The 25,581-nt window shown below is 41.0% G+C and overlaps 1 protein-coding gene across 7 annotated transcripts in view; it reads right to left on the bottom strand.

Annotated features, from left to right (window-relative positions):
- The window catches only part of ZMYND8 (zinc finger MYND-type containing 8), a 132,963-nt gene that overhangs the window by 90,681 nt on the left and 16,701 nt on the right, over nucleotides 1-25,581 (bottom strand). The window contains exons 1-2 of one of the 7 annotated variants that reach the window (XM_030532855.1): nucleotides 8,839-8,954; nucleotides 8,435-8,657 (exon numbers count right to left, since the gene is read on the bottom strand). The exons of 3 other annotated variants lie outside the window; for them this stretch is intronic. Coding sequence is in view for 1 of the 4 variants with exons in the window: in XM_030532852.1 (XP_030388712.1) it covers nucleotides 8,839-8,852 (14 nt within the window). In the remaining 3 variants the exon portion in view is untranslated. Of the gene's footprint in view, nucleotides 1-7,748; nucleotides 8,062-8,434; nucleotides 8,658-8,838; nucleotides 8,955-25,581 lie in introns of those variants that run through there. 3 more of the 7 variants (XM_030532854.1, XM_030532852.1, XM_030532856.1) reach the window with 3 other exon arrangements.

The following is a 25,581-nucleotide window of genomic DNA, read 5'->3' as shown; positions in this document are numbered from 1 at the left end:
CCTGCTGCTGCTGACATGGTAGGAGGGCGGGGGGGGTGGATAAGGGGCAGGAGGTCCTGGGGGGTAGTCAGGGAACAGGAAGCAGGGGGTGGTTGGATGGGGCAGAGGTTCTGGGGGGGGGGGTGTCAGAGGACAAAGAACGGAGGGTTTTATAGGCGTGGGAGTCCTCGGGGGCCTGTCAGGGGGGCAGGGGTATGGATAGGGGACAGAGAGTGGGGGGGGGTTGGATGGAGGTGAGGTCCTGGGGGGGTTAGGGGTCCAGGGAGGGGGCATTCAGGGGACAAGGAGAATGGATGTTGGATGGGTTGGAGGTTCTGAGGGGGGCAGTCAGGGGGTGGGAAGTGGGGGGAAGCAGATAGAGGGCAGGAGCCAGACTGTTTGGGGAGGCACAGCCTTCCCTACCCAGCCCTCCATACGGTTTCAGAACCCTTGATCTATTGTCTTAGACTGTAAGTGGCTTGGGGCAGGGACTGTCTTTTTGTTCTGTTTGTACTAGGGTGACCAGATGAGAGGAAGAAAATATCAGGGCATATGGGGGGGGCAGGGGTGGAACAAAAAAACAGTGCTGCCAGGGGAGCGAAATATTGAGACAAATTGTGGCCCGACCAAAGATCAGTCGGGACATGGGACAAACACCTAAATATCAGGACATCTGGTCACGCTAGTTTGTACAGCCCTTAGCATAATAGGGTTCTGGTCCAAGCCTAGGGCTCCTAGGTGCCATGATAATACAAATAATAATAAAGAATGTAGAGGAACTGTGTATGAGTCAGAACTAGAAAAACTGATGTTGGAGGTCAATAAAAAGGTATACTAGCAAAGGCTTCCTAGGGATATCCCTGACTGTCCATTAGAATTGAGATGTATTGGCATATGTGGACCAAGAACTGCAACAGCAAGGATACTGTTTGTCAGTACTGGCATGTATAAGAGTTCCAATAGGTGAGATTTGCTCAGCTCTCATCTAAACATGGCTGTCTCAGGCTAATGCTATCAAGTTTTTTACATTCACGAAATCTGAAAGGTCACTAACTTCACGTAAGATCTCTGTAGCCTTTAAAAAAGGTGTAAGGCCATGTCTACACTTCCATTTTGTTGGCAAAATTTCTGTCGCTCAGGGGTGTGAAAAAAACCATCCTCCTGAGCAACATAAGTTATGCCAGCATAAGTGGTACTGTGCATAGTGCTTCTCCTGCCGACATAGCTACTGCTATTGTTGGGGGTGGATTAATTATGTCAATGGAAGAGCTCTCTCCTATCTGCACAGAGTGGCTACATGAAAGATCTTACAGTGGCGCAGATGCACTGGTATAGCTGTGCCACTGTAAGCTCTCCAGTGTAGACATAGCCTGAATGTTTTGGTGCATCAATGAAAACAAGAAAAATATTCTTCCTAAATGTTTCCAAGTAGAACAAAATATCTTGACTTGACATGTCTCTATTGTGTACTATAAAGGTGATATCTGATGACAGTTTCTCTCAAGATCTGAAGATCAACAGAACATTCTGAATGCTGAAATGAATTCACTACTTCATAGAATCGTTTTGCATTTTTATTAGATACATTTATACTTCTAGTTTACTGTAAATGAAAACAAACTTTAACAAATACCTGCTGCATCATTCATGGACTGGTGGCAGAAATGAAATTATGTATGGTCAAGCCCTCGAGAATGGGATGTATTTTTTTCCTTAATGGATACTAACAATTCATCCCTCTCAATAAGAAGCACCCAAAATACTAAAATTTAAATAAAAACTCACAAGATCCTGAGCAATGAGGAAAACACTGACTTGCTGCTGAACAAAATTCAAAGTATGAGGAAAACAGAAATGAAGTATAAATGTATTAATTAATATAACTATGAAAGACATTTAAAGGTTCACAGGAATGAAGTGACTTCAGAGATGTCTTGCATTATTTGGCTTGTTGCAGGACACTACAGCTCATAATGGCAACCACTCTGCTGGCTGGGGTGTATGTGAAAATTTGCAGCTAGTTTAGGGTAACTTTTCCCAGAATGTATGGCTCTTTCAAGCTTTGTGTCTTCCACCGCAACAAGTAATATGCTGAACATGCTTTAAGCATCATAACCTTCCAATCTCAGTAATCTCACCAGCAGCTTTTCCTCAGAAAGGATTTCAAGTGCAATAATTCAATGACAGCAAACTCCTAGGGACAAGTATCCTACTGTTTCCCATAGCAAAAAAGGGAGGAAAAGAAAAAGAAAAATCTTTGCATCAATATTAACGCAAACAAAGAGCCATTACTATAGAAACACATAGACACATCACATTTTGAAAAGACCTAATTTCTGCAGTATTGATTGCTTTTGTTGTTTCATTTTTGTTCCAATCAGATGCATTGCTATTATGTATAACTAAGAATATGATAGTTTGAGGTTATGTATCAGAAATGATAATGGTGTATACTCCATTAAGTAATAGCTGAGTACAATATTTATTTTAGTCATTCTTAAACTAACTCATTTCTTTGACAAAACAAACAGAACATATTATAAAAAACTAGTAACTGAAACATACACTTAGTCAATTAACAATGAAATTGGCAAAAAATTTTATTAATCATTTAAGACCTGTCATATCTGTATTGACAGGGTTGTTATAAAAATGAAATTCAGTCACCAAAAATGTTAAAATAAAACAAAACTCATTTCACACAAACTATTTTTAAACATGTGTGATTACGGGGGGGTTGGGGCTAAGGTTCTCTTTCTTGGGGAGAAGCTGGAGGAAAGGAGGGAAAAAGGGAAGGTAACGACTTATTTCTATCTAACAAAAAATGCATTATTAAGTTAACTGAATAATGCTTTCCTTTATTAACATAAAAGAGAGTTATTCACTTATGCAATTCAAATTGGTAATTTCATACAGTTTAATAAACTGTTCTACAAAGGAAGATCTTCTCTTTATTAGTAATATTTATCTCAAAATGTACATATGTAAAAATATCTAAAAATATCTATACCTGTGCTTAAATTACGGTAACTACAGAGAATAATTAAAAAGTTGCAGATGAACTACTGCACCTTGACATTTAACCAAGAAAATCTGATGGATATGGAAAACCACCTAGAAGAGTCCATGCCCACATGCACAATATTCTCAGTCTACATATGGGAATTATTTTAAGCCCAAGAACTATACATTTATGGAAGTCTTTTTCCCCCTTTAATTAAAAAAAAATATTGCTTTAAGACCATAAGAATTAATATTAAATTTTATCCTAAAGATAATTCCTGCTTCCTCTAGATCACACTTGTTTGTAACAAATATAAATCATGATTTCAAAAAAACTGCATTCAATAAAAATTGAAAAAAAATATTAGCATGCCATTGCTGAATAAATAGCAGCTTTGTATAAGCACTCACCTATAACAGTCTCTTACTCATCGGTAGCTATGCTATTTATGCAGGATTCTTAAAATGGCGTCTGGCAGCACTGCACTGCCTCATTCCTGTACTGTAGCTAAAATGGTAGCAGTTTATTCAATAACTATATCTCTTGTTTAAACAGCTGTGCTATTTTCGAAGCAATCATCTAAATATCAGAAATGGTAAAGGATGACAAAGGGACACCTGACATCCAAATGTTTAACTAGAAATGCACAAGATAGGAAGTTTTGTGAAGTCACAGGTTACTAAGGAAATTGTTCAATTTTAGATTCAGTCTTCAGTGTGAATCTCCTAGATTTGATGTTTTATTATTCTGAGTCCCCTGCAAAATGCCCACCTTGTACTAAGTAATTGAAATAATGTAAATAGTGCTTGTTCAACTGTATAGACAGGGCAACAATTAGGCTAGGTACCTATGCCAAAATGTAATATCCGATTTTTATTGTATTCTATTTCACACATTTAGGATATTCTAAAAAAATCTATTCTATACAATATGCATTTAAAATAGCTTAGCACAAGGGGAAAAAACATGTAAGAAGATGTGGCATCGTTTAAATCTCTCTCAAAATGGGAGATATACAGCTGAGGACCATTCAATATAAATAGGATATTTATAGGCTTAGACCTCCAAAATATACAGGCACAGTTTGGGAATGTTTGTAAACAAAGGTCAGTGCTATCTATATTAATTCTGCTGGCACAGTGCTTATCACACGCTTTGAGACACACAGATACTATGACAATTGGCAATAGTTATAAGACTGACAATTCAATCTGTGGGAAAGTACATGAAACTCAGCTCGTAATGTGCTACACTTCCAAAATGCACATGAAAGTGGACAAATGATTTCTATTAACATTAGAAATATTTTCTAAATCCAATTTGAGAGGTCAGACTAATGACCTAGTGCAGTGGTGCCCAAACTTTTCCTATCACAGTCCCCATATCAGTAATGGAATCTGTTTGCACCCCGCCTCCATTACTGCACAGCCAAGGTATCCTGAGCAGAGGAGCTTGGGCTGAAGGAGGAGCGGGGCGGGGCGGGGGGGAGGGGAGCAGAACTGAGGATGAGGGAGGAGGTGGAGTTGGCCTCGGGGCAGAGGGAATCAGGGCAGAGCTGGGGGCAGAATGGAGTTCGAGCTGGGGCCGGAGTTGGGCTGGGAGGTGCTCCCTCCTCAGGAGGCTGGCCAAATCCTCGCACCCCCCCCCCAAAAAACATTCCTTCATGTCCCCCTGGGGGGGGATGCCCCACATTTTGGGGATCACTGGCCTAGTGGATAATACTATGCATTGTTATATGAGTGCCCATGTTTGGGTGCAACTTCAGAAGCCTCAAGGTGCCATCTGTGGCTCCAAAGTGATACAAAGTGTTCCATGTGGAAAAAGAAACAGGATGCAGTCTTTACTGAGATTTATCAGCCCTTGCTGATGATTCTGGATTGGCACCAGTCTTAAAGTGCCTTGCTCTACCACTTCCCACCTGTTGGATGAACATGGCTACTAAAGCCTAGTCCAAACTACAGGGTTAGATCAATGTAATGTTGATGCCATGCATCAACCTAGCTGTGGAAGTGTCTTCACTTAAATTTGGCTCCTGCTAATGTAAGTGCCTCTCTTCACCTATTTAATAACACCACCTCCCCAAGCCACGTAGACTCATGCTCGATTTAAGTAGGTTGACGCAGTGTCAGTGTAGAGGCTGCACTGCTAACATCAACTATTACTGGCTTTCAGGAGCCTACCCACAATGCCTCAACTGACAATACAATTGATACAAGCGTTCCTGGTAAGGATTCGCATTGCTGACACAAGGAGCCAAGTGTGCATGCAAGCAACTTAATAACTGTAGTGGCTGTATGCCAACATAAGTCAGTTAAGTTGACATAATTTTGTAGTGTAAACACGGTCTAAAGTTTAAGAAAAAAGAAAGAAAGCAAGAAAGAAGTAGGATTATACACTGGCAAGCAGCCCAAAGAGAAAAGGTAGATGAAGCCAGTGGACACTAACATGGAGGAGCTAAATTTACATACTAATTTTTGTACTATGAAAGTGAAAGTCCCTTTAGCATATGCTTCTTCCAAGGTCAATGAAGTGGGGGGAAGCCTATTTTTTACTCAGATGCCTGAGGGAGAGAGGAAAAGAAATCAGATTTGAAGTTATTTGTACTTTGCATCATTTCCTTATGGGTATGCTAAATATTGTCACTAGTTTCAAAAAGTCTCATTTTTCCCTAGCACTACTTAACTCCCTGCTAAAATAGCTTGCCTACAAAGTATGAAAGGGACATGTGGCTTTTAAAAAGTTATTGTGTTCATCCTTATTATAATCCAGATCACTCTCCTGTTTCTCCCCATTACATTCTTTGTATAGCTAATTACAAAAGTAACTGGATGTTGCCACTAAATAATAATGGCTAATCATATTCATCCTGGACAAGTAAAATAACTCTTTAGTTGCTAGAAAATTTAAAGAGCAATTATACGATTAATTCCTAGTTACACCAGAACAATGGCCACCTTCTACAAATGGTATATACCTCAACTACATTGCTTCATACATGTTCAGCGTAATTGTAAAATGAACAAGAATCAGCCCTGTAAAATCTTGGCTAGAAGGGGTACAAGCTTTTTCCCTGTCTCTGTCTCTTAAACAAAACCCCACACCCTATCTGGCCTGAACATTAGAAAAACAGCACACCGTGTTTCCTATTATGCAATCTATAACAGTGAGTGATAGCATCATACCTTGACAAAGCACCAAAAACACATGAAATTCTTCAGCTTAGCTGAATTTGCTTTACTTAGATGGAACAAAGATGGTAGAAATTTCCAGAAGGCCTTTCTCAGTCTTGCCACTGCAATTGTCAATCTTTAACCTACACTCTGTTTCTATTGGCTCAAGTACTCCATGGAGCAGCGTGATTGGGCTGATCTGTAAAACAACACTGCTGTCTCTACCTTGCCTCAGACATCTTGCTGCAATGCAGACATTTATTTTTTGTGAACTATAAAAGAATTATATTTGACTGATTAAAAATAGCGAACTTAGACTCACAATGCTATGTTTCATTACATGCATAAGGGCAGCTTATACAAATACACTTCACTGTCAACAATGTGTCAGGAGGTGCAGATTTGAAACAGATCCTTGTTTAACAAAACCTGTGGGAGCCATTTTAATGCAAGCTTTTTGATTGCAGATCACTTATTCCTGCTTCCTCATATTAAATATAATATTATGCAATGTTTAAGACTCCAAACCAAATTGCTAATGTGTATATACTGTTGTTAAGAAAACTATGCCCAAATGCAATTTCTCATTTTAGGAATCACAGAATAAAAACAGCATAAACTCATTATTTCTTAGCTACATCATCACGTTTGTGTATGCTGAAAAATATATTAAGTCATATATAAGTACTATAAAAACATGAAGCAACAGTACACTTCAGCAATGGTTTAGATTGTGATCCGAATTAGGCATTTTTTACCATATAATACTACTTTTGGGTTTTTACATTTTCAAGTAAGATATTAATCTTGGCAAAGAAGTAACCAGAGTTAAATTACTATGTTACAGTATGTTATCAAATCTATGGGACCCTTCTATAAAAGTTAGCCTACAATGACAAGGTATAATCATTTCTAGATCCAAATTAGATTTGGGTCCATTCTTAACACTGTATGAGCTGGACTACTATAAAACTGTGCAAAAATTAGATCAAAAGCACCAAAGAGGATGTTTCTGATAACTGCACAGCTATGAGAAAATGTCCAGTGAAAAGCAACTTAAGATACACATACAAGTGCTACAGCTCAACTATGAAACAAAGGCACAAGGTGTTCAAAATTAGTAATAAATCAAACAAAATTTGATCTTAGGTGATATTTCATGTAATATCAGAAACACAGACTTAGAAAGAAATATCCCTTTAACTGTGTAAAGTGCTGAGTAAAGTACTGCTGAGTACTAGCACTTTCATTACACCTCAAAAGCCTGAGGAACAACCAAACGGAGCTTTAGCCTCTAAACATGTTAATTAAGGATTTAGAAACAAAGCATAAGTAAAAAAAATTTCACTGGCCACAGGTAAACAGGAAGTATAAGCTTTAAGTTTAGCAGCATATTATCAGAAAAAACAGTACATTCAAAAGGTAATACAGTTTACTTGAACAAGCCATTTAAAATAGACACTGATCAAAGCTTCAATTTTTCTACATGACTAGCCACTGACAGTATTTCACCTGCTGGACTAGTGGCCCCCTGTTAAAACCAAAAATTGTTAAACTATTAAAAATGTTCAGAGAGCAGCACACTGCTTACTTACCAACTGTTCAAGCAACCATCTCATTTTTCCACAGTTAAGAAGATACAACAGGCTGGCAGATTTGGGAATTGATCAAAAGGGAAATTTTCTAAACAATTACGTAGCAATAAACCAAAATCGAAATAAAGACAAAGAAAAAAAAAAGACTATAACCAAAACGAACATGTAATACTGTCAAGAACCAGACATGATTTTATACCTCCTGGACTCCTCAACACAGAACTGAGGCTGCTACAGTGTAAACCAAAAAGGCACAGATAAAAGGTACATAAATGTATTTTAACTATGCAAGAGAAGGAAGCTAAGAGCTGAAAAATATATTTTCTTTAAAGAACTGGGCATTTAAACAGATGTACTGCTGCATTTTATTGACCAGAAAACTAATTCTAAAACCTGCAGTTTGAGAAACTTATTTTAAAGGAACAAAATGTTAACCATACATTGTCCTTCAGAAAGAGAAACACATTGTATTAACTACTCTTGTAAGAAAAAAGTTCAATATCCATTTCAAGTAAAGATAAGCTGCATAAAAAACATGATGCAACAGCACAATACCACCTAGGCCCAATATCTACAATCTGCCATTAGCACATTTTGCTGATGTCCACGTTTTTAAAAATCCCATAGTTTTCTCAGAGATAATTTAGCTTTGCTATTCCATTCACTGTTTAGAAAGGTAAACTTGCCTGTTCTGCTGTCTGCCATTATCCCTGCTTGACTCCCTGTAGGGCAGTTAAATGCATCTGCTCCCTAGCTTCCATTTTCTCTTCAGCAGGCATGTGACACAACAGACAATAGTGCTGGCAAACTGCTCAGAGACAGAAAGCTTCTTTGGAATACCAGGATCTTGATAAACTCTAAAAACACCATCCTCCTGTGAAGAAGTAGGTATGCCAAGGTTTTGCCAGTCTGCAAAATAAAGCTATGGCTAATGGCCACTAACCATGTGACCCAAGAAAGCAAATTTAAACAGTTTCAACTTAATAAAGTGCAGTGGTGTCTGTTTTGCGCAACAAATCACAGAGAATCACACTGTTAACCCACAATTCATAGGTCTTAGAGAAAAAAAAATGTAAAAAGTAAAGCTTACCTCTGTGGATGCATTGTTAACACAGTGTTATGTCAATACTTATAAAACATGGAGGACAGGCTCTCAGTACTCAGACAGAAAGGGCTTGGCACTTCAGCTTGATGATCTGGCTTCCTAATGAAAGCTAATCCTGGATTGGCTACTTTGGTAAATCTGAATGTAAAGCTTCAGAGGATTGGCTGAAACACTTCCTGAGCGATTATCTTTGTGCAGCTCTGGCAAGCAGGAGCCATCCTATGCATAGAGAAGACAGGCTAAGCTAGGCCTATTTCAGCAAAGAAACTTAAAAAGAGGTCCTATACATGAACTCTGGTACAAAATAGGTCAGATTTTCGAACAGAGGAAAGTGATCACTAACTGCTTGCTCAAATGAAAGAATGTGCCTCATACTAGCATTACTGACTGCACTCAGATATTTTAAACCTGTAGAAGGGAGGGTTCATCCAGGTCACAAAAGCTATTATTTCTAAGAGAAAAGCTAAATTCACTTTGCTGCCGTGCTGAAGTGTTGGCCACGTAGTGAAAGTCATGATTAGAAAAGGAAAGAATGTTTAGAAACAACATGCATGGGAGGGCACAAAATTAACAAATAATGAAGGATCAGGAAGAATCATTTATTACATTTTAAAAATCCAATGCCCACCCACTAGTCAGATACACAGAGCACAATTCAATTAAATATTTAGTGCATAGTTAACCAAAATGTTTGATTTCTACAAAAACTGTTGTATAATGTATTTCAGATTATAAAGTAGGGAGCTCATTACACACACATCTACCTTTCTCCTAATTTAAAAACAGAATGCAGAAGAAAATAATACAAATTGTCAATACCAGATGCTATGTTCTCCAATTCCCCTCCCCCACCCCTCAGGCCTTCAAAGCTGTCAGTTAAACAAAAATCTGACTTCCGTATTAGTCGGCTGCAGCTGCAGCTTCCTGTCTATTAACCCTGTCAGATTCAGTTCTTTTTAAGATGTAGGCCCAGACTGTGGAAAAATACCAGTCTGCTTTCAGATAGAAGCATGAACATCAGCACCGCTCTCTAGATTTTACAGCATTTTACTTCAATTTTTACCCTAGATTAAGACTTTGTAGAATGAAGGAATTTGAAAAAAATGGAATGTGATTGAAATTAAAATGCAATCCATTTAAACAACCAGTTTGATTTAGAGCCAATCCTCAATCACTTCACTAAAATAAAATGAGCGTTCAAATATCCTGTAATTCGATTCTCTTTCTTACTGCAGCATGAAGAGGAGCAGCAGATTTCTCACTATGCAAGAGAAGGAAAGGCACAACCAAATGGAGATGTTAAGGGCCAAACTTTTACAAAGGCCTCGGCCTAGTCTTTACATTTGCATTCAAAATATTGCACCTGAAAAACTGGTAGTAAAGCAAAAAATTACAGTGCTCATGGACATTACAGATAAAAAGAGACTGATTATGAAAATATGACCTTTTATTAAACAAACTTTTTTTGCATAAACAAAGAGGAAGGAGGGGACAGATTTAAGATTTAAAAGTTAAATAGAAAACAAACTAAAATAACCAAAGCAAAGCTAAATATTCTTACAATACTGAATTGGGATTTGACACAGAACCCAGGATTGTACAAAAGCGGGCAGTAAAAAAGCCTCTCCCTGAAATCAGGAGGAAGGGTAGTTGCCAGTGAAGCCCACAAGACTCCCTACTTTGCCTTTAAGCGTTATTGATCCCTAAAACAATCACCACAAATAAAGCTAATAAACCCCAGTACACCACCCGAAAGGACAGAATCAGTTTACCACACAAGTATAAATGCCTTTCCATTGTGTATCTGCTGACTCACATACATGCAATTCAATACAAAAAATAATTCTAGGCTGTAGTGTTGCATGCTGAATTAAAGTAGTTTCTGAGACGACAAGCACCTTCTATGAGGAAATCTCAAGCCACCATGTCACAAAACAGTGTACATTTTTCAGTGCTCTTGCATTTTAGGCTGTACCAGCAGACTGAAAGCTCCAAGTGCAATGCTCATTTATTTCCTAACCAATTCTGGAGTCTCTGCTGGAAGCGTTTTCACTTTTAATCCTGGTGATATTTTTCAGGGCAGAGATCAGGAAGGCTCACAGATTACATTGGCAGTTTAGTTCTGTTTTAGGAATGCAGCAGAAACAGAATGCCTCTATTAAGGGAAATGTATAGCCCACTACAGCAGCAACAAAACATTGGAAATGCATGACATTCAAGTGAGCATTTGTAGCAGTTTTCTTTTAATAGTTCAAGCCCTTCGAAGCAGGTTTCATTCTCGCTGTGTGCCTAAAACTCTGTGCAGCAAAGGATTATTTCCTCTTATGCATAAATATCCAGATATTGATTTTTCCATGCAGTAGAGAAAGGGAATTATCAACTACTAAAATTTATTCTTATTAACAGACAACAAACTGTGTGGCTCTGATATTCACATTACAAACAAAAAACTTAACTTTGAAGTGCAGTGAACGAATAAAACTTAACATAGTATTTGTCAATGCTCTCTGCTAAGCAAGACGTGGCTCTGTGAAAGCAATGGCACTGATGGTGGCTGGGCCCGGGCACATTGCCAAGGTGACACACTCATCCTTAGGGAGAAGATCGGCCACACAGGAGACAGTAACTTATTAGATGATGCACACAGTAGCAACAGCCTTTTTGACGAGGCCTCAAGTTCTACCCTTTTTATTCAAGGAAATGTTGGCCTGACTAGAAAGAGTGGTCCAATAATTGTCTCTGGTCATAAGCCAGCAAAACAAGAACAAAACCCAGAGGGGGTGTACTGCTCGGAATTGGGTTTTGTCCGTTATTTTAAAAATATGAAATCAGGAAGGAGAATACTTCTGGTTTTTTGGCCCTGTTACACACATTTTACTACAGTAGATGGAAGCTCAAATTAAGGAGTTACAGGAACCAGGGGTGCAATCAGTAAATGATGTCTGTTATCCTGTAATAAAAGACAATTCAATGCATGTCCTACTGCTGCTTGACCATTTCTCTTTCATGGGAGTGCTGAATGTTTTGGGTGGGGAAAAGCAAAGAAAACAAAGAAGAGGGGAAGAATTCAAAGAGCTTTGTTAAGGTGAGAGAGAGAGTGATTACAGAGATAAAATTAGCTAGTACAATGGTGCACAACCTTATCACACAGGAGGGCCACAGAAACCTAAGCACAACCTCGTATGGGCCAACCAGATTCTACATATTTTGATAAGATTTAAAGTTACCTGTACTGATTTATATTTTAAGTCCAGCTTGTTTCATATGTATTTAGATAGGTTGTTTTTATGAATAGTATTGTTTACTTAAAAACAAATAAAGAAATCAGTGCATAAAATGTGTATCAGAATTAAAGAAAACAGGAAAAAAACAGGAAAAAACACATAACCCTCTCCCTAATCACAAAGAGTACATTTTCTGAGTTAGTGAGAAGTCTGAGGTTGTTTCTCAGAAACCAATTTGCTAAAGGTTGTCTCAAAGTGAGAGACATATAACAAAATGATCTGAATCAGCCATTAGTATATTGTGTTGAAGCAGGCTGTGGGCCTATGATATGCACTGATGGGCTGTGTATAGCCCGCAAGCCATAGGTTGGGCACCCCTGACCTAGCATTTGGCCAGTGCAATGCTTTGAAGATGTAAGTTATTACGAGACAATGGGGAAGCGGAGGGGGAGGGAGGGAAGGATGAAAGCAGGAAAAGAAGGAAAAACAAGTGAAAGAGATGGAAGAGAGAAGAGGAGATGCAGGAAAAGGAGAAAAATAAGGAAGACAGAGTTCATCCTGCACAAACTTCACCCCCCACCTGCCAGAAGCTGAAGCTATTTCCTCCTCCCCCCCAGCCCCGAGAGCTCCAGTCAGGATATGCCATCCATCAAGAGTGCCAAAACTGCACCCCACCACTCACTACAAGCAGGAGGCACGATTTCCTAAGACAGGAGTAGGCAAACTTCTGGCCCATCAGGGCTTTGGATCCCGCCCACGGGATTGCCACCCCCGTGAGCCCTGTGCTGCTCCCGGAAGCGGCCAGCATCATGTCCCTACAGCCCCAGGGGGGTGGGGGAGGGCTTTGCGCGCTGCCCTTGCCTTCAGGCACTGCCCCCTCCCCAGCTCCCATTGGCCAGGAATATGGGACCGTGGCCAATGGGAGCTTCAGGGGACGTACCCACAGGCAAGGGCAGCATGAGCAGTCCTCTGCCCCCCCGCCCCGGGGCCGCAGGGACATGGTGCCGGCTGCTTCCACAAGTGGTGCGGGCCAGGGCAGGCAGGTGGGGAGCCAGCCCTGACCCTGGTGTGCGCTGCTGCCCCCTGGAGCTGCTCCAGGTAAGTGGCACCGGGCTGGAGCCCACACCCTGAACCCCTCCTGCATCCCAACCCCCTGCCCTGAGCCCCCTGCCACACCCTGCCTGCACCCCAACCCCCTGCTGCACCCCACAACCCAGCCCCCTACCTTGAGCCCCCTGCTGCATCTTGCACTCCTCCTGCACCCCAATCCCCTGACCAGAGACCTCTGACACACTGTGCCCCTCCTGCACCCCAACCCCCTTCTGAGCCCCCTTGTACATCCCACACCCCTCCTCTGCCCCAACCCCTTGCCCTGAGCCCCTTCTTGCCCACCGCACTCCCTCCCATACCCCGCACTCCCTCCCACACCCCAACCCCCTGCCCCGGCCCTACATTCATGGCCTTGCATAAAATTTCCCCACCCAGATGTGGCCCTTGGGCCAAAAAGTTTGCCCACCCCTGTCATAAGAGAACCATTGGCTACACCTACCAAAGGCAGGGAGTGCTGTCCTCCAGAGACCCCACCCACTGCTCACTATGTGCAAGAGGAGTGTTTCCTGGAGAGCCCCAAACACCACACCTTCTATCTAACACTGGCAGAGGCCTCATTCAAGCAGATAAAATCGCAGCAGCCCTAGACAGGGCTCCAATCCCCCAACATACAATGAGAACTACACTCGGAAATAAAAGCAAAAGAGAGCCAATAGGGAAGAGGTGTTTGCCGGGGAGGTGGGAGAGGAGAGGGGAGATATACACTCCATAAGGAGAAAAGTGGGTTTTTCATAGTCTCCATAATGCATTAAAAACCCACACAAAGAAAGGAGAGAGGGACCAGTGGGTGACAGACACGTCACAGTCCTGCATGTGTGCATATATGAGAGAGAGACATACACACACACACACACACACACACGCACAATGGAAAAGTCACATTCTCAAAGGAAAGGCAGAAAGGGGAGAGGGAGGAAATTACATTAAAAGGCTTGTAGACTGACTTGGGGTTTCAAAGTCTCTGAGCAAGAGCCATATCTCCTGAACATGGAATTCTAAACACTAATTCAGTGTCTTCCCTTGACAGAGATTATTTCCCTTCCCCATTTTATTCTGAACAAGCTGCAGTGCCAGTAATTGCCTAGAGATCATGGCTAGAACTAGAGATTTGCAATCTAAGCATCAGTTTCCAAATTGTCCCCACCCTGAGGCTCCTATTTTAAATATCTCACTAACTGGGTCTAGAGGTGACTGGAATTTCTAGAATTACTGTCAGAGGCTCAACAATTTGAGGAGGAGGAGCTGGTGCCTTTGTCAGAAGCCCAGATGGAGAGTCTGCCTAGGCCACGTGCCTGAGATGAGCTGATTTGCCACCGAGCAAGAGAGCTTTGTGGCCAGATGTACATTCACTTGTCTATCTGGACAATATTTTTGTAACACTTTTGGTTTGGTTTGTTCTGGCTCACGCTGCTTATTCCTTGTCTCACTGCAGATTAAGTATGCAGACTGGAGAGGGTGATCAATTTTATTTATTTATTTGTAATAGGTATTAAAGTATTTGCCATGTTATTAAAGCAGGGCATAAGAGAATAATAGTTCTCAGCAGAAACTTTTATATGTTGAAATAATATGCCTCATGTCATCTTTTTCTCTTAAAGGAGGTCTCTGTTCATGCTCAGTCATTTGCCAAAGACATCTTTAAATCCCCAAAGCATGCTAGATTCCTAGCTGCAGTGGTGTATTAAAGACGGTGCTGCAGCAGCAAGTGAAAAAGGATTCTGGGGCCCTGTGGGGGGTCTTGTCCTGCACTTAATAGTATATCTTGTGCAGAAACAGGAATATCCAAGTTGGGGGGAAACTCTCCAGGAAGAAAAGAATGGTTTGGTACTGACTGAACACTCTGGTCCCAATGCTATTATACCAGTACATCGTTAGTCTATGTGTGAGGGCACATCTGATTTTATTTTCTTATTTTCCATTAGCCCATGTAGGTGTTAGAATACTGGGTGGGTCCTTCCAAGAAAAGTTGACATCTCTCTTGACAATGTTTTACAATTAATTATTTTATATGCTGGTGATTAAGGCTCCAATTTACCCACAGATCTTGTAGATTCCAAGATTTATATGTTAAAAAAACACACACACACCTCAGCCATGTCTTTGGACATTTGGGGAATTTTTGCATGAGAATCTAAATGTCTGTCCTTTCCTTTCCAGTGCGACTGCTAAAATTTATTCTGCGTGTTGACTATATCTTGTATTGACTTCTGTAACTGTCTCCTTTCTGGACTTCCTGCTCCAAGTCTATCCAAAATACAGTATTGCCGTACCATTCAAAAATCATGAATTAGGGTCACTAACAATCATGAGTCTGGTTTCGGTTTCAAAATTTATAAATTAAATAAAATACATTTTGGATTATTTTCATTTACATTGAAATTTTTGATCCTTCAGGCTACATGTTTTCAAGCATTTCTCTACAACTATGAGAAGCCATAAACTTACTTTTTCTTTTTTTAAATAAAAGCGGAGATTCTTATGTATTCAAAAAACTGCAGGAGCCGGAGACTTTAAGCAGCACACTAAAATATCATAAGCCATGTAATAAAAATTACAAGGACTGATAACAGAAAATATTTGCTGCTACCATAATCTTCCCTTTCCCAATCTCTGACTTCATCACCACCCACCTCTGCAAATCATGACCAGCTCATCCCCCATTTTAATCTCTTCACCAATTTCTTGTCTCCTTTACCCATAGTAAATGTAAGCTATGGTATGACTTTCAAGGCTTTTCACACCTGCAGCTTCTCCTCTTCATTCTACATACTACTTCCAATCCTCTCTCCTAATTACTTCCCTTGTCTCCTTCTCTCACTCTGGGCTGTACACCTTCCCTCTTGCCACCACTATGCTTGGAACAGCCTGTTATGCCCTGTGTGCCAATCATTCTCCCTCTCCTCCACCAAATACATAATAAAACCACTTTCACAAAGTTTCTGACATATCCATCAACGTTTCCATGCTTTCTGGCATTTGTAATGTATAGCACATGCCTAAGCAACACTAAAATCCTTGGGGCTGGGACTTTGTCTTTTCCATGTTTGTGAACGGGCTGAAGAATATAATGAGTTTGCAATATAAAACTGAGAACAAGCACCATTTCTTCCACTTGTGGCCTTTCCCTGTTGTGATGCCAGGTCTTCTGCATCAGAAGTGGAAGGCTGGCCTGCCATTAGCATGCATTGCAGTCTCATTAACTAGCATGTGCACACACAATTATATTCATTTCAGTACCTATGGAGTTTCTTTTTGAAGATGGGGATACGCTCTTTTCTTGCAGTGTTTGATATGTACTCAATGTTTGTTAAGCTTTCTTACTACTAATTAGTACCTGGTGACTATGATGAAATGCTTTCCTGATTTCAGCCCAGGGCTAGTCTACACCAGCAACTTTAAAGCGCTGCTGTGGCAAGGCTTTAACACAGCTTGTGTAGTCGTGGCAGAGTACTGGGAGAGAACTCTCCAAGTGCTCTAAAAAACCCACCTCCATGAGGGGCGTGGCTTCCAGCGCTAGTGCACTGTCTACACTAGCGCTTTATAGCACTGAAACTTGCTGCACTCAGGGGTGTGTTTTTTCACATCACTGAGCAAGAAAGTTGCAGCTCTGTAAAGTGACAGTGTAGACAAGACCCCAGTGAAAAACTATGTCAGAGCTGGGCTTGCTGTGAAGGTATTTATGCCCGTATCAAGGTCATTGTTCTAAATGTGTGGAGGCACAAAAGTAGAGGGAAGAGAACAGGGGGTGGACTGAGTTGTATCTGTACTATCTATTAATGAGGTAACAAGAACAGTAGCTCGGGATGACTACCTTTATTAATTAGACTACATAAGTAGCAATCTTGAATTGTGCGACTAGTATTCAAGCTCTTTTATTCAATAAATTTGACTTTGTTCTTAAAACTGCAATATGCTTTCATAACTCTACAAGTCACAAGAGGTGGGGAAGGGCCAGAGACTGTATTGGGTCTATAGGAGTAGTTGCATTGTATACAACATTGTAACCATACAAAGAGCTGCAAAGCAAAAATAAAAACTGAATTTAGCAGATTTCTGTACTGAAGTCCATTTGTCAGGCTTTGTGGGACATTCAGACACAAATATAAGTTTATCTGTAGCATGATTTTTGGCTTTGGAAAGAATTATTTTCTCCTCTGTGTAATCCTCTTGATACTTCCCAGTTTCTGAAGATATCCCAGAATGCAACAAAACAAGTGCTAGAAGGCTTACTGAAACCATGCTATTTGTGAGGTCACAAGATGCTACATTCTGGGGTATAGTCACTGAATCAGGAAGTACCAAGAGGATTTCACCAGTGGGGGAAGGGGAAGAAGGGGACTCATTTAAAACAAAATAAAACGAAAGTCAAAACCACATTTATGCAGCATTTGTCCACAGGCTGGTAAGGGATGAGTTTAGCACAGAAACTAGCATTTAATTCAGTTTTCACTTTTGTCATGCAGGTCACCTTTGACCTACACCTCTCCGTTCCAGCTCAGCTCCTCTCCCTGCATTTTGCCCTTGTAAAATTCCTCCTGTGTCTTTGTGGAATGCCCTCAGGTATTTGTAAACCATAATTGGCTCTCCTGCATGGAATGCAAAAAGGTAATTAGATAACATCTAGCTCATCCTGGATATTGGATTTCTCCAAACATTGTAATCCTGCATAAACATGATCCAGGCAAACACTATTATCTCAATTTCATTACTAGTAAGTAATGCAAATGAATGCTACTGTGTTCACCTCCCTCTATAACTATATTATGGTAGAGACCTATTTAAAATGTAGAAAAAAAACTACACCAACAGTCAAGGACTGTCTATGTAGCTACATTAATTGTTTTGAATTTAAACATTTTAAAAAGACCTTTTAATGGCAATAGTTATCTCAGTTCTTAGAGGATAGGAACCACATTAATCATCATAATTGCTCAGACAGAAAAGCAGAGGTACTCCTCTCATGCACTGCCCCAATCCTCAAATTCACACAAAACTCCAAAGTAGCTGGATACTTCTGCTAAATGATAAACAGTGAAAAAACAGTGCTGAATTTAAAATTCTCACCCTTATGCTTCAGAGTTAACATTCCATTGAGATAAATGGGAGCTGCTTATATTCCCTCTCTGGACTGACTCATGGCAGTCAAGGATCACACAACTCAGATGCAGTGCATTTGTCAGCCCTCTCATTCATCCCTGTAGCCTAGCACAAACATCACTCATTCCAACTAGGCTGTAGATGCATCTTCTGACCACCAGGGGGCTGCAATTACACCAGCTAGAGTCCAGGGGCAAGCAACCTGTGGCACTCACACTCTGGGTCCTGGCCGCCGGTCTGGGGGGCTCTGCATTTTAATTTAATTTTAAATTAAGCTTCTTAAAAACCTTATTTACTTTACATACAGGGCTTTGGAGCTGTGCTGTGGCTCTGGAGCGAGCTCCAGGCAAAAACTTGCAGCTCTGCACTCCAGGCTCCTCTCCAAAGCCCTGTTTACATAAAACAGCAGTTTAGTTAAATATTATAGACTTATAGAAAGAGACCTCCTAAAAATGTTAAAATGTATTACTGGCACGCAAAACCTTAAAGTGAATAAATGAAGACTCAGCACACCACTTCTGAAAGGTTGCCAACCCCTGAGCTAGACAGAGATCCAAACCACACACTTCTTTTCTGGCTGTTCCCCTTGCTAGATCTGACAGGTGAAGGAGAAGGCAACAAAGGCCGGGACTCCGTCCAGATTGGGGCCCAGTACTGGCTTCAGGCTTCTCCAGCTTCCTTTTAACAAAGATCCCTGCTCATCCAGCTACCCTTATTTAGACTGTAAACTCATCAGGGTAGAGACAGTCTCTTGGTTACCTGTATGCACAGTGCCTATGACACTCAGGCCCTGATGCATGAAGGAGATCCCTATGCTTTACTGTAATACAAGTAATAAATAATAATAGCCACCCCAGCAGCCTCGAAACACCATCTTGCCTCCACCACTTACTCTAGAATCCCTAAAAACCCTACCATTTACCACAGCCACAGTTGCCATGTTTTATGTAGCTCAGCATCCTACCCCCACCACTGTTCGGGGAAGGATGTGTGAACCATAAACTACAGTTTTGAATTATATACAAATTATTTTTAAATGTGGTAATTATGCAAATAAATTAAATAATTGTCATTAAATGTTATATGGAGTTGTACAGAATCTGGCAGCTATGCCAGATTCTAATCCCCAGTCTTGCGAAGCCTAAATAAATGGCTTTTTACAGAGGACCTAAGATGGGCTGCAGGAAAAGTAATTCTTACCCTACCCTACCCATCAGCTTGACGTGGAGCAGATGAAGAACCAATCTGCTGCTACTGCAGCGAAGAGTCCTGTGGCACCTTACAGACTAATAGACGTATTGGAGCATGAGCTTTCGTGGGTGAATACCAAGCTCATGCTCCATTACGTCTGTTAGTCTATAAGGTGCTACAGGACTCTTTGCTGCTTTTACAGATCCAGACTAACACAGCTACCCCTCTAATACTCAGCTGCTACTGTTAGCTCCGTGGACTTTAGTAGTATCTGGAACTCCTATGTGGAGGTATAGGCCTTTGGATCCATGTAGAGAAGGATCTACTTCCTAGATTGAAGGCTCTTCAAGACAGGGACCATGTGTTCACATGCATATGTAACTCAGATCCTGACTGAGGCCTTTGGGCACTGCCATGACATAAAAATTATCAGTACTGTCCATTCCTTTATACTTTTCCTGGTTTGTCACCAGATTCCTCTAGGTTAAGTCCTCCTACATGGCCTGCTCTGCTCATCCATGGTGGTTTGGATGGGCTTCAGACTTTCCATTCCTGTCGCAAGGGTGGGAAACATTTCAGCATTTGGCCCTTACAACTATTATTCACTCTGCTAGGGTCAACAAAATACTTGCCACTAGAATCTCGGGGTGGGGGATATGTTAATGAAAGCTTAGAATCCAATGAAAACAGAAAGGAAGGGTAGCATGGAGTGCCACCACCACCAGTTTCAATCTGCTCCCTGCAACTGATATTGACACCCTTGCGAGCAGTCTAGAGTGCAAGGGTTGAATGGGCCATGAAGACTGCATTCTTGTTTAATCCACAATAGTGTTCATGTATCTTGAGGGGCAGGGAATGGAAGTTTGCAATGTAACTGTCTGTGGCATACCTGTTCTACAAATGGCAGATTTTGGCTGCAATGTGGCACATTTCTTTACTACTAAATTCACACTGAAAGAAAGCTCCAGTGTTTCTTATAATACTATAAAGCACTAAATAACCACAAATGCAATTTTAAAAAACCACCCTGAAACCCCTAAGCAGTATATAACTGCATTAAAAAAAATTACCATCTGGTTTAATCTTACACTTTTACCACATTTATAAAATATAACTTACAAAATATCTGTTTTTCAATGATTTTTACTGGCAAAGCTTTTGTTTTCAATTCTTCTTAGCAAAATCTTCAGATCGCCATTTCCTGTTTCCTTCTTAATTATTTAAGGAACTTAAATTAAAACAAAAACAAAAATGCTTAGCTCAGATATATTTGTTAGAGTCATTCGATTTTGGGCACAGTGAAAAGATGATGAAATTTTACATAATTGTCCAACTAAATCTCCAGATTTCTGTCTGTTGTGCACAGCTTTCATAAGTAGCCGTAAATCTAGGTAAGTTATTAAAAGGCAGAGCAAGATTTGCTGCATAAGCACCAGTCTCTTCTCATAAATGCTCATCTTTAGGCCTCAGAGTGGTTTGCAAGGAGATTGGGGCATTAGACTGCAAGCTCTTTGGCATGTGGACCATGTCTTCATATGTGCTTCCATGGCACCTACCAGAATGGAGCCCTGATCCTGACCATTACTGTAATATAAATATTAAAAAGTAATAAAAAATACAACTTCAAGTGTATCCTTAAATAGAAATAAGGACTTTTTCTGCCACAGGCATTCTATTAGACAAGCACTGAAAATTGAAAAGCAAGCCTCCTACATCCTCCCAGTTACACTATCATTTGTTACTTCTACTGTACTAATTATCAAAACATACTCTTGCCCCCCTTTATGTGTAGAAGGGAGCAGCAGAGCACGAGTTTAATAATTTAACATTTTGTCTGCATCCTCTCCTAACTTGCATAGAAATACAGCACCCTCTAGTGTTCTTTTAAGACAGAGTGCATTGATATCAATTTGAAATCAAGTTTTGCCCATGCTCATGTGAGGCAGTATCTATTTAAACTGAGCCAGTTGAATGTTGGCTTGACATATAGAACAGGTTTATATAAACGAGCACACAGAAAATGCTATCCAGAAGAGTTTTTGCATCAGAGAGTATCTCTGATGTAGGAACTGAGACACATTTGTTAAATAGAGCTGTGTGAAATGTTCACAACAAAACACAAAAAGAAGGGTTACTTCCCAGTCACTGAGATTATCTGAGAGTTGCTTCTGTGTACTCATACAAAGGGGCTGGCATGGACAAGTCTGCACTGGACATCACTGACCTAACTGCAGACCCTCCTGGGGTTTTAATATAAGGCTTCTGTGCAAGGGGCGCCACATGCCTCTGTATTATGTCAGCAAACAATGAGGGTGAGTCAAAGCCTTTGAAGACCCTGCATTTGAGCCCCATCTAAAAGTTGGTGCAAATCCTGAGGACAGAGCCTACAGCGGAGAGGACTGTGGCTTTGGTACCAACACTGGCTGTTCTGGGCCTGTCATGGAATAAGCAGACAGCTGTGCTGTTGCCTTCGATGCTTTCTCTGCACAGCATTAACAATCCCTTCTGGATCTCAGTCCAGACATGGCTCTGGCATCAAGGGGAGCCCTTGAGGGCTCTAAGTGCCTAATAGTGTCTGGGGCACTAAATGTTTGACATCATAAGGGGATATTCATGAAGCCCCAATGAATAGTTTTCAAGAAGGATGTACAAGCTCAAGATTCTGGGACACCATCTGAAGACTGGGAATGCACAGAGGCCCTCAAAACACCACCTCCAATATCATTAAAAACTAAGACCAAGTTAATCCAAAGATTTGCTAACGTTAACTAACTTCTGAATAAACATAGTAATTGATTTTATGATTTTGACTCTAAGTAATGTTAAATTCATGGTTTTGATATGAAACTAGGTAAAACTCAGCTGGTCCCCAGCCTCCCTGAGTTATGATTTTAGATTTATATTTTGTTAGAACTTGGCATATTGACCAGGAGGGTGGAACTGGAGAGGTATGAACACAGTTTGACCAAAGCTGAAGGTCTGCACACAAATCCCAGTAAAGATAAAACACTTAATTTCCTACAGGTTGTGTTGCAACTGTACTATTCTAGTGCTGCGAGACAGCCAGGTGAGGACAGAGTGGTACACTTTTCAGAATGTACAATTTTTGTGTAACCAATCAAATAGTGATCCAAACTCAAATGAGAGTGCCATGGATACCATCTGCCTTGTCCCTAATGGAAGATAGGAAAAGCACCTCTGATCACTCATACATTTCTTAATCTTTGGCATTCTTTACAATCTCCTTTTGTCCTTTTTGTCTTGCTTATCATACTTGAAAATAACACCTGTTACCATTTAACATGCAAACAAGACATGAATGTGTGTCATTAAGACAAATCAAGCTTTAGGAATTCTGCTTTAGAAAAATTCTCATCTATTATATCTGCAAAATCTGTTCTACCCTAGTAAACATGCATGCTTGCATTGCTTTGGCAGCTGCACTGATATAACAATTACACTTCATAAAGTAGATTTAAGTGACACTTCTGACGATACTGCTAGAAGTGCTTCCTAAGTAGTCTGTAAACTACTTGAGGGCTTGTCTTCACTGCAACAGTTTAGCCCTGAGTTAATACACTCAAGTTACTGCACTCTAGCTAGCCTACCTCTAGGGAGTGAATACACTGCAAAACACCACTCCTGCTAAACAAAGTGATTTGGTTAACATCACAGTGACTAGATTAACAGTTAAGCTGTTGTCACTTGAGCTGCTGCATCCTCAATGCATTACTAGCTTGGGCATCAGCAGCATTTGAGCTTTCACCAACCCCACACAGGCCAATTAGTTTGAGTTTAAAGCACCACTTAACTCAAGCTAGTGATTTGTGTGTGGACAGGAGTTGGGTTAGGAGCAAAATCTGAATCAGCTCAAACTAACAAGGCAGTAAACACAAGCTCTTATAGTTTCCATAGTCACAGCTCAGGCAGCATAAGGGCTTATACACAGTGGAGTAATGTGTACTAACTCGTTGTGCAGTAATTGGTCTGTGGAGACCCTGCTGCTGCACAATAAAAGTTCTCTAGTGCACTTTAATGTACAGGGAACTTTTAGTGCACACTAGTGGGTCTCCACAAGTGATACTCAGCTTGAGGCTCACGAGTCGCAAGTAGCTCTTTAATGTATCTCTTGCAGCTCTTTGCAGCATGATATTAAAACACTGTGTGATTTAATTTTAGCCAGTCTACGTTATTACCCATCAGGATTATTTTAGTATGTTATTAACCAACTGTAGTTGATAAAATAATACTTGGTCAGTCATTTTGCTCTGAGAATAGTTTATAAACAGTAAATGAAACAATGAATTCACTCTACTGTGGCTCTTTTGGGTAATGCTGATCACTAATTTGCCTCCTGAACCACTGAGGTCTGAGTATTACTGTGCTACAAAGACTTATTAATGCACAACATGTAAGTGTGCTTTAGAATTCATACCCCTGCAGTGTGCAGCACCCCATCATGCAGACAAGTCCTAAAGGTATGTCTACACTATGGAGACTATATTGGCAGAGCTATGCACACACATCCCCAAGTGCAGATGCAGCCTATTCCACCAGAAGAGATTTTTCTGTCAGTTTAGTAACACAACCTCCACAAAGAATGTTAGTTATGTCAACAAAAGCACTCTTGCATTGACATAGTTGCATCTATACTGGAGGTTATGTTGGCATAGCTACATTGAACAGTGTGTTCTGTTCACACCCCTGACCAATATAGCTATGCTGATATAAAGATCAAGCCTAAGAGAATTATTCAGTTTTGTAGTTCAATAACCCAGCCAAGTTTACCTGCTCATAAAGCTGCATCTTCCAATTCCAGTAGATTAGTTAAAACACTTACCAGAAAGACCTAGCTTAGAAGGGACTGTTGTAGAATAAGACTAAGGTGCACTCATGCAGCAGCAGGGGCCAGTGTTTTGTGCAGATATATAATTTTTTAAAAGAAGTATGGATCAACAATGGATTCCTGCCCTGGACAGCCCCCCTCAAAAAAGTCAGCCCAAATTCAAATTTATGAAGAGAAACCGACAAAAACTACACATAAAATCCAAGAGCATAAAAACTAGCCCTGAGTTAAACTGGACATCAACTGGTCATGTATTTTTAGAGGAAAAAAATGGTTACCTACCTTTTCGTAACTGTTGTTCTTCAAGATGTGTTGTTCACGTCCATTCCACATTGGGTGTATGCGCGCTGCGTGCATGAGCATTGGAAACTATTTCACAGAATAGAATATCAGAGTTGGAAGGGACCTCAGGAGGTCATCTAGTCCAACCCCCTGTTTAAAGCAGGACCCATCCCCAGACAGATTTTTATCCCAGTTCCCTAAATGGCCCCCTCAAGGATTGAACTCACAACCCTGGGTTTGGCAGGCTAATGCTCAAACCACTGAGTTACCTTGCCCCCCCCCCTTTTCCCTTAGCGGTACCCGGTGGGCTGGCAGGCCCCTCATCTGAGCAGCGCCACTGCACTGTGCATATATACCCCCACTGATCCAACTCCCTCCAGTTCCTTCTTGCCAGCGACTCCGACAAAGGGGTAGGAGGGCGGATGGTGGAATGGACGTGAAGAACATGTTTCGAAGAACAACAGTTACAGAAAGGTAAGTAACCGTTTTTTCTTCTTCGAGTGCTTGTTCATGTCCATTCCACATTAGGTGAATCACAAACTTTCCTTCGGAGGAGGGTAGGAGTCACGGAACAATTGATTGGAGGACCGCCCCGCCAACCGCTGTGTCCTCTCGGGCCTGCTGGTTGACCACGTAGTGGGGTGTAAAGGTATGCACCGATGACCAGATGGCTGCTCTGCAGATCTCCTGGACCGGGACCTGTGCCAGGAAGGCCGTGGAAGCTGCTTGCGCCCTGGTTGAATGGGCCATGACCGCTGGGGCCGGAACACCTGCAAGGTCGTAACACGCCCAAATGCAGTCTCTAATCCAGGAGGAGATCTGCTACGCCGACACTGGGAGGCCTCTCATTCTTTCTGCCATGGTCATGAACAGCTGCGTGGATTTACGAAAGGGCTTGGTGTGCTCCAAGTAGAACCCCAACACTCGATGGACATCCAGGGTGTGCAGGCTGTGGTGACTCAGGTGTGCATGGGGTTT

The sequence above is a fragment of the Gopherus evgoodei genome, chromosome 14, assembly GCF_007399415.2.
Source record: "Gopherus evgoodei ecotype Sinaloan lineage chromosome 14, rGopEvg1_v1.p, whole genome shotgun sequence".
Classification (NCBI taxonomy): Eukaryota; Metazoa; Chordata; order Testudines; family Testudinidae; genus Gopherus; species Gopherus evgoodei.
This window is presented reverse-complemented; position numbering and strand designations above follow the sequence as displayed.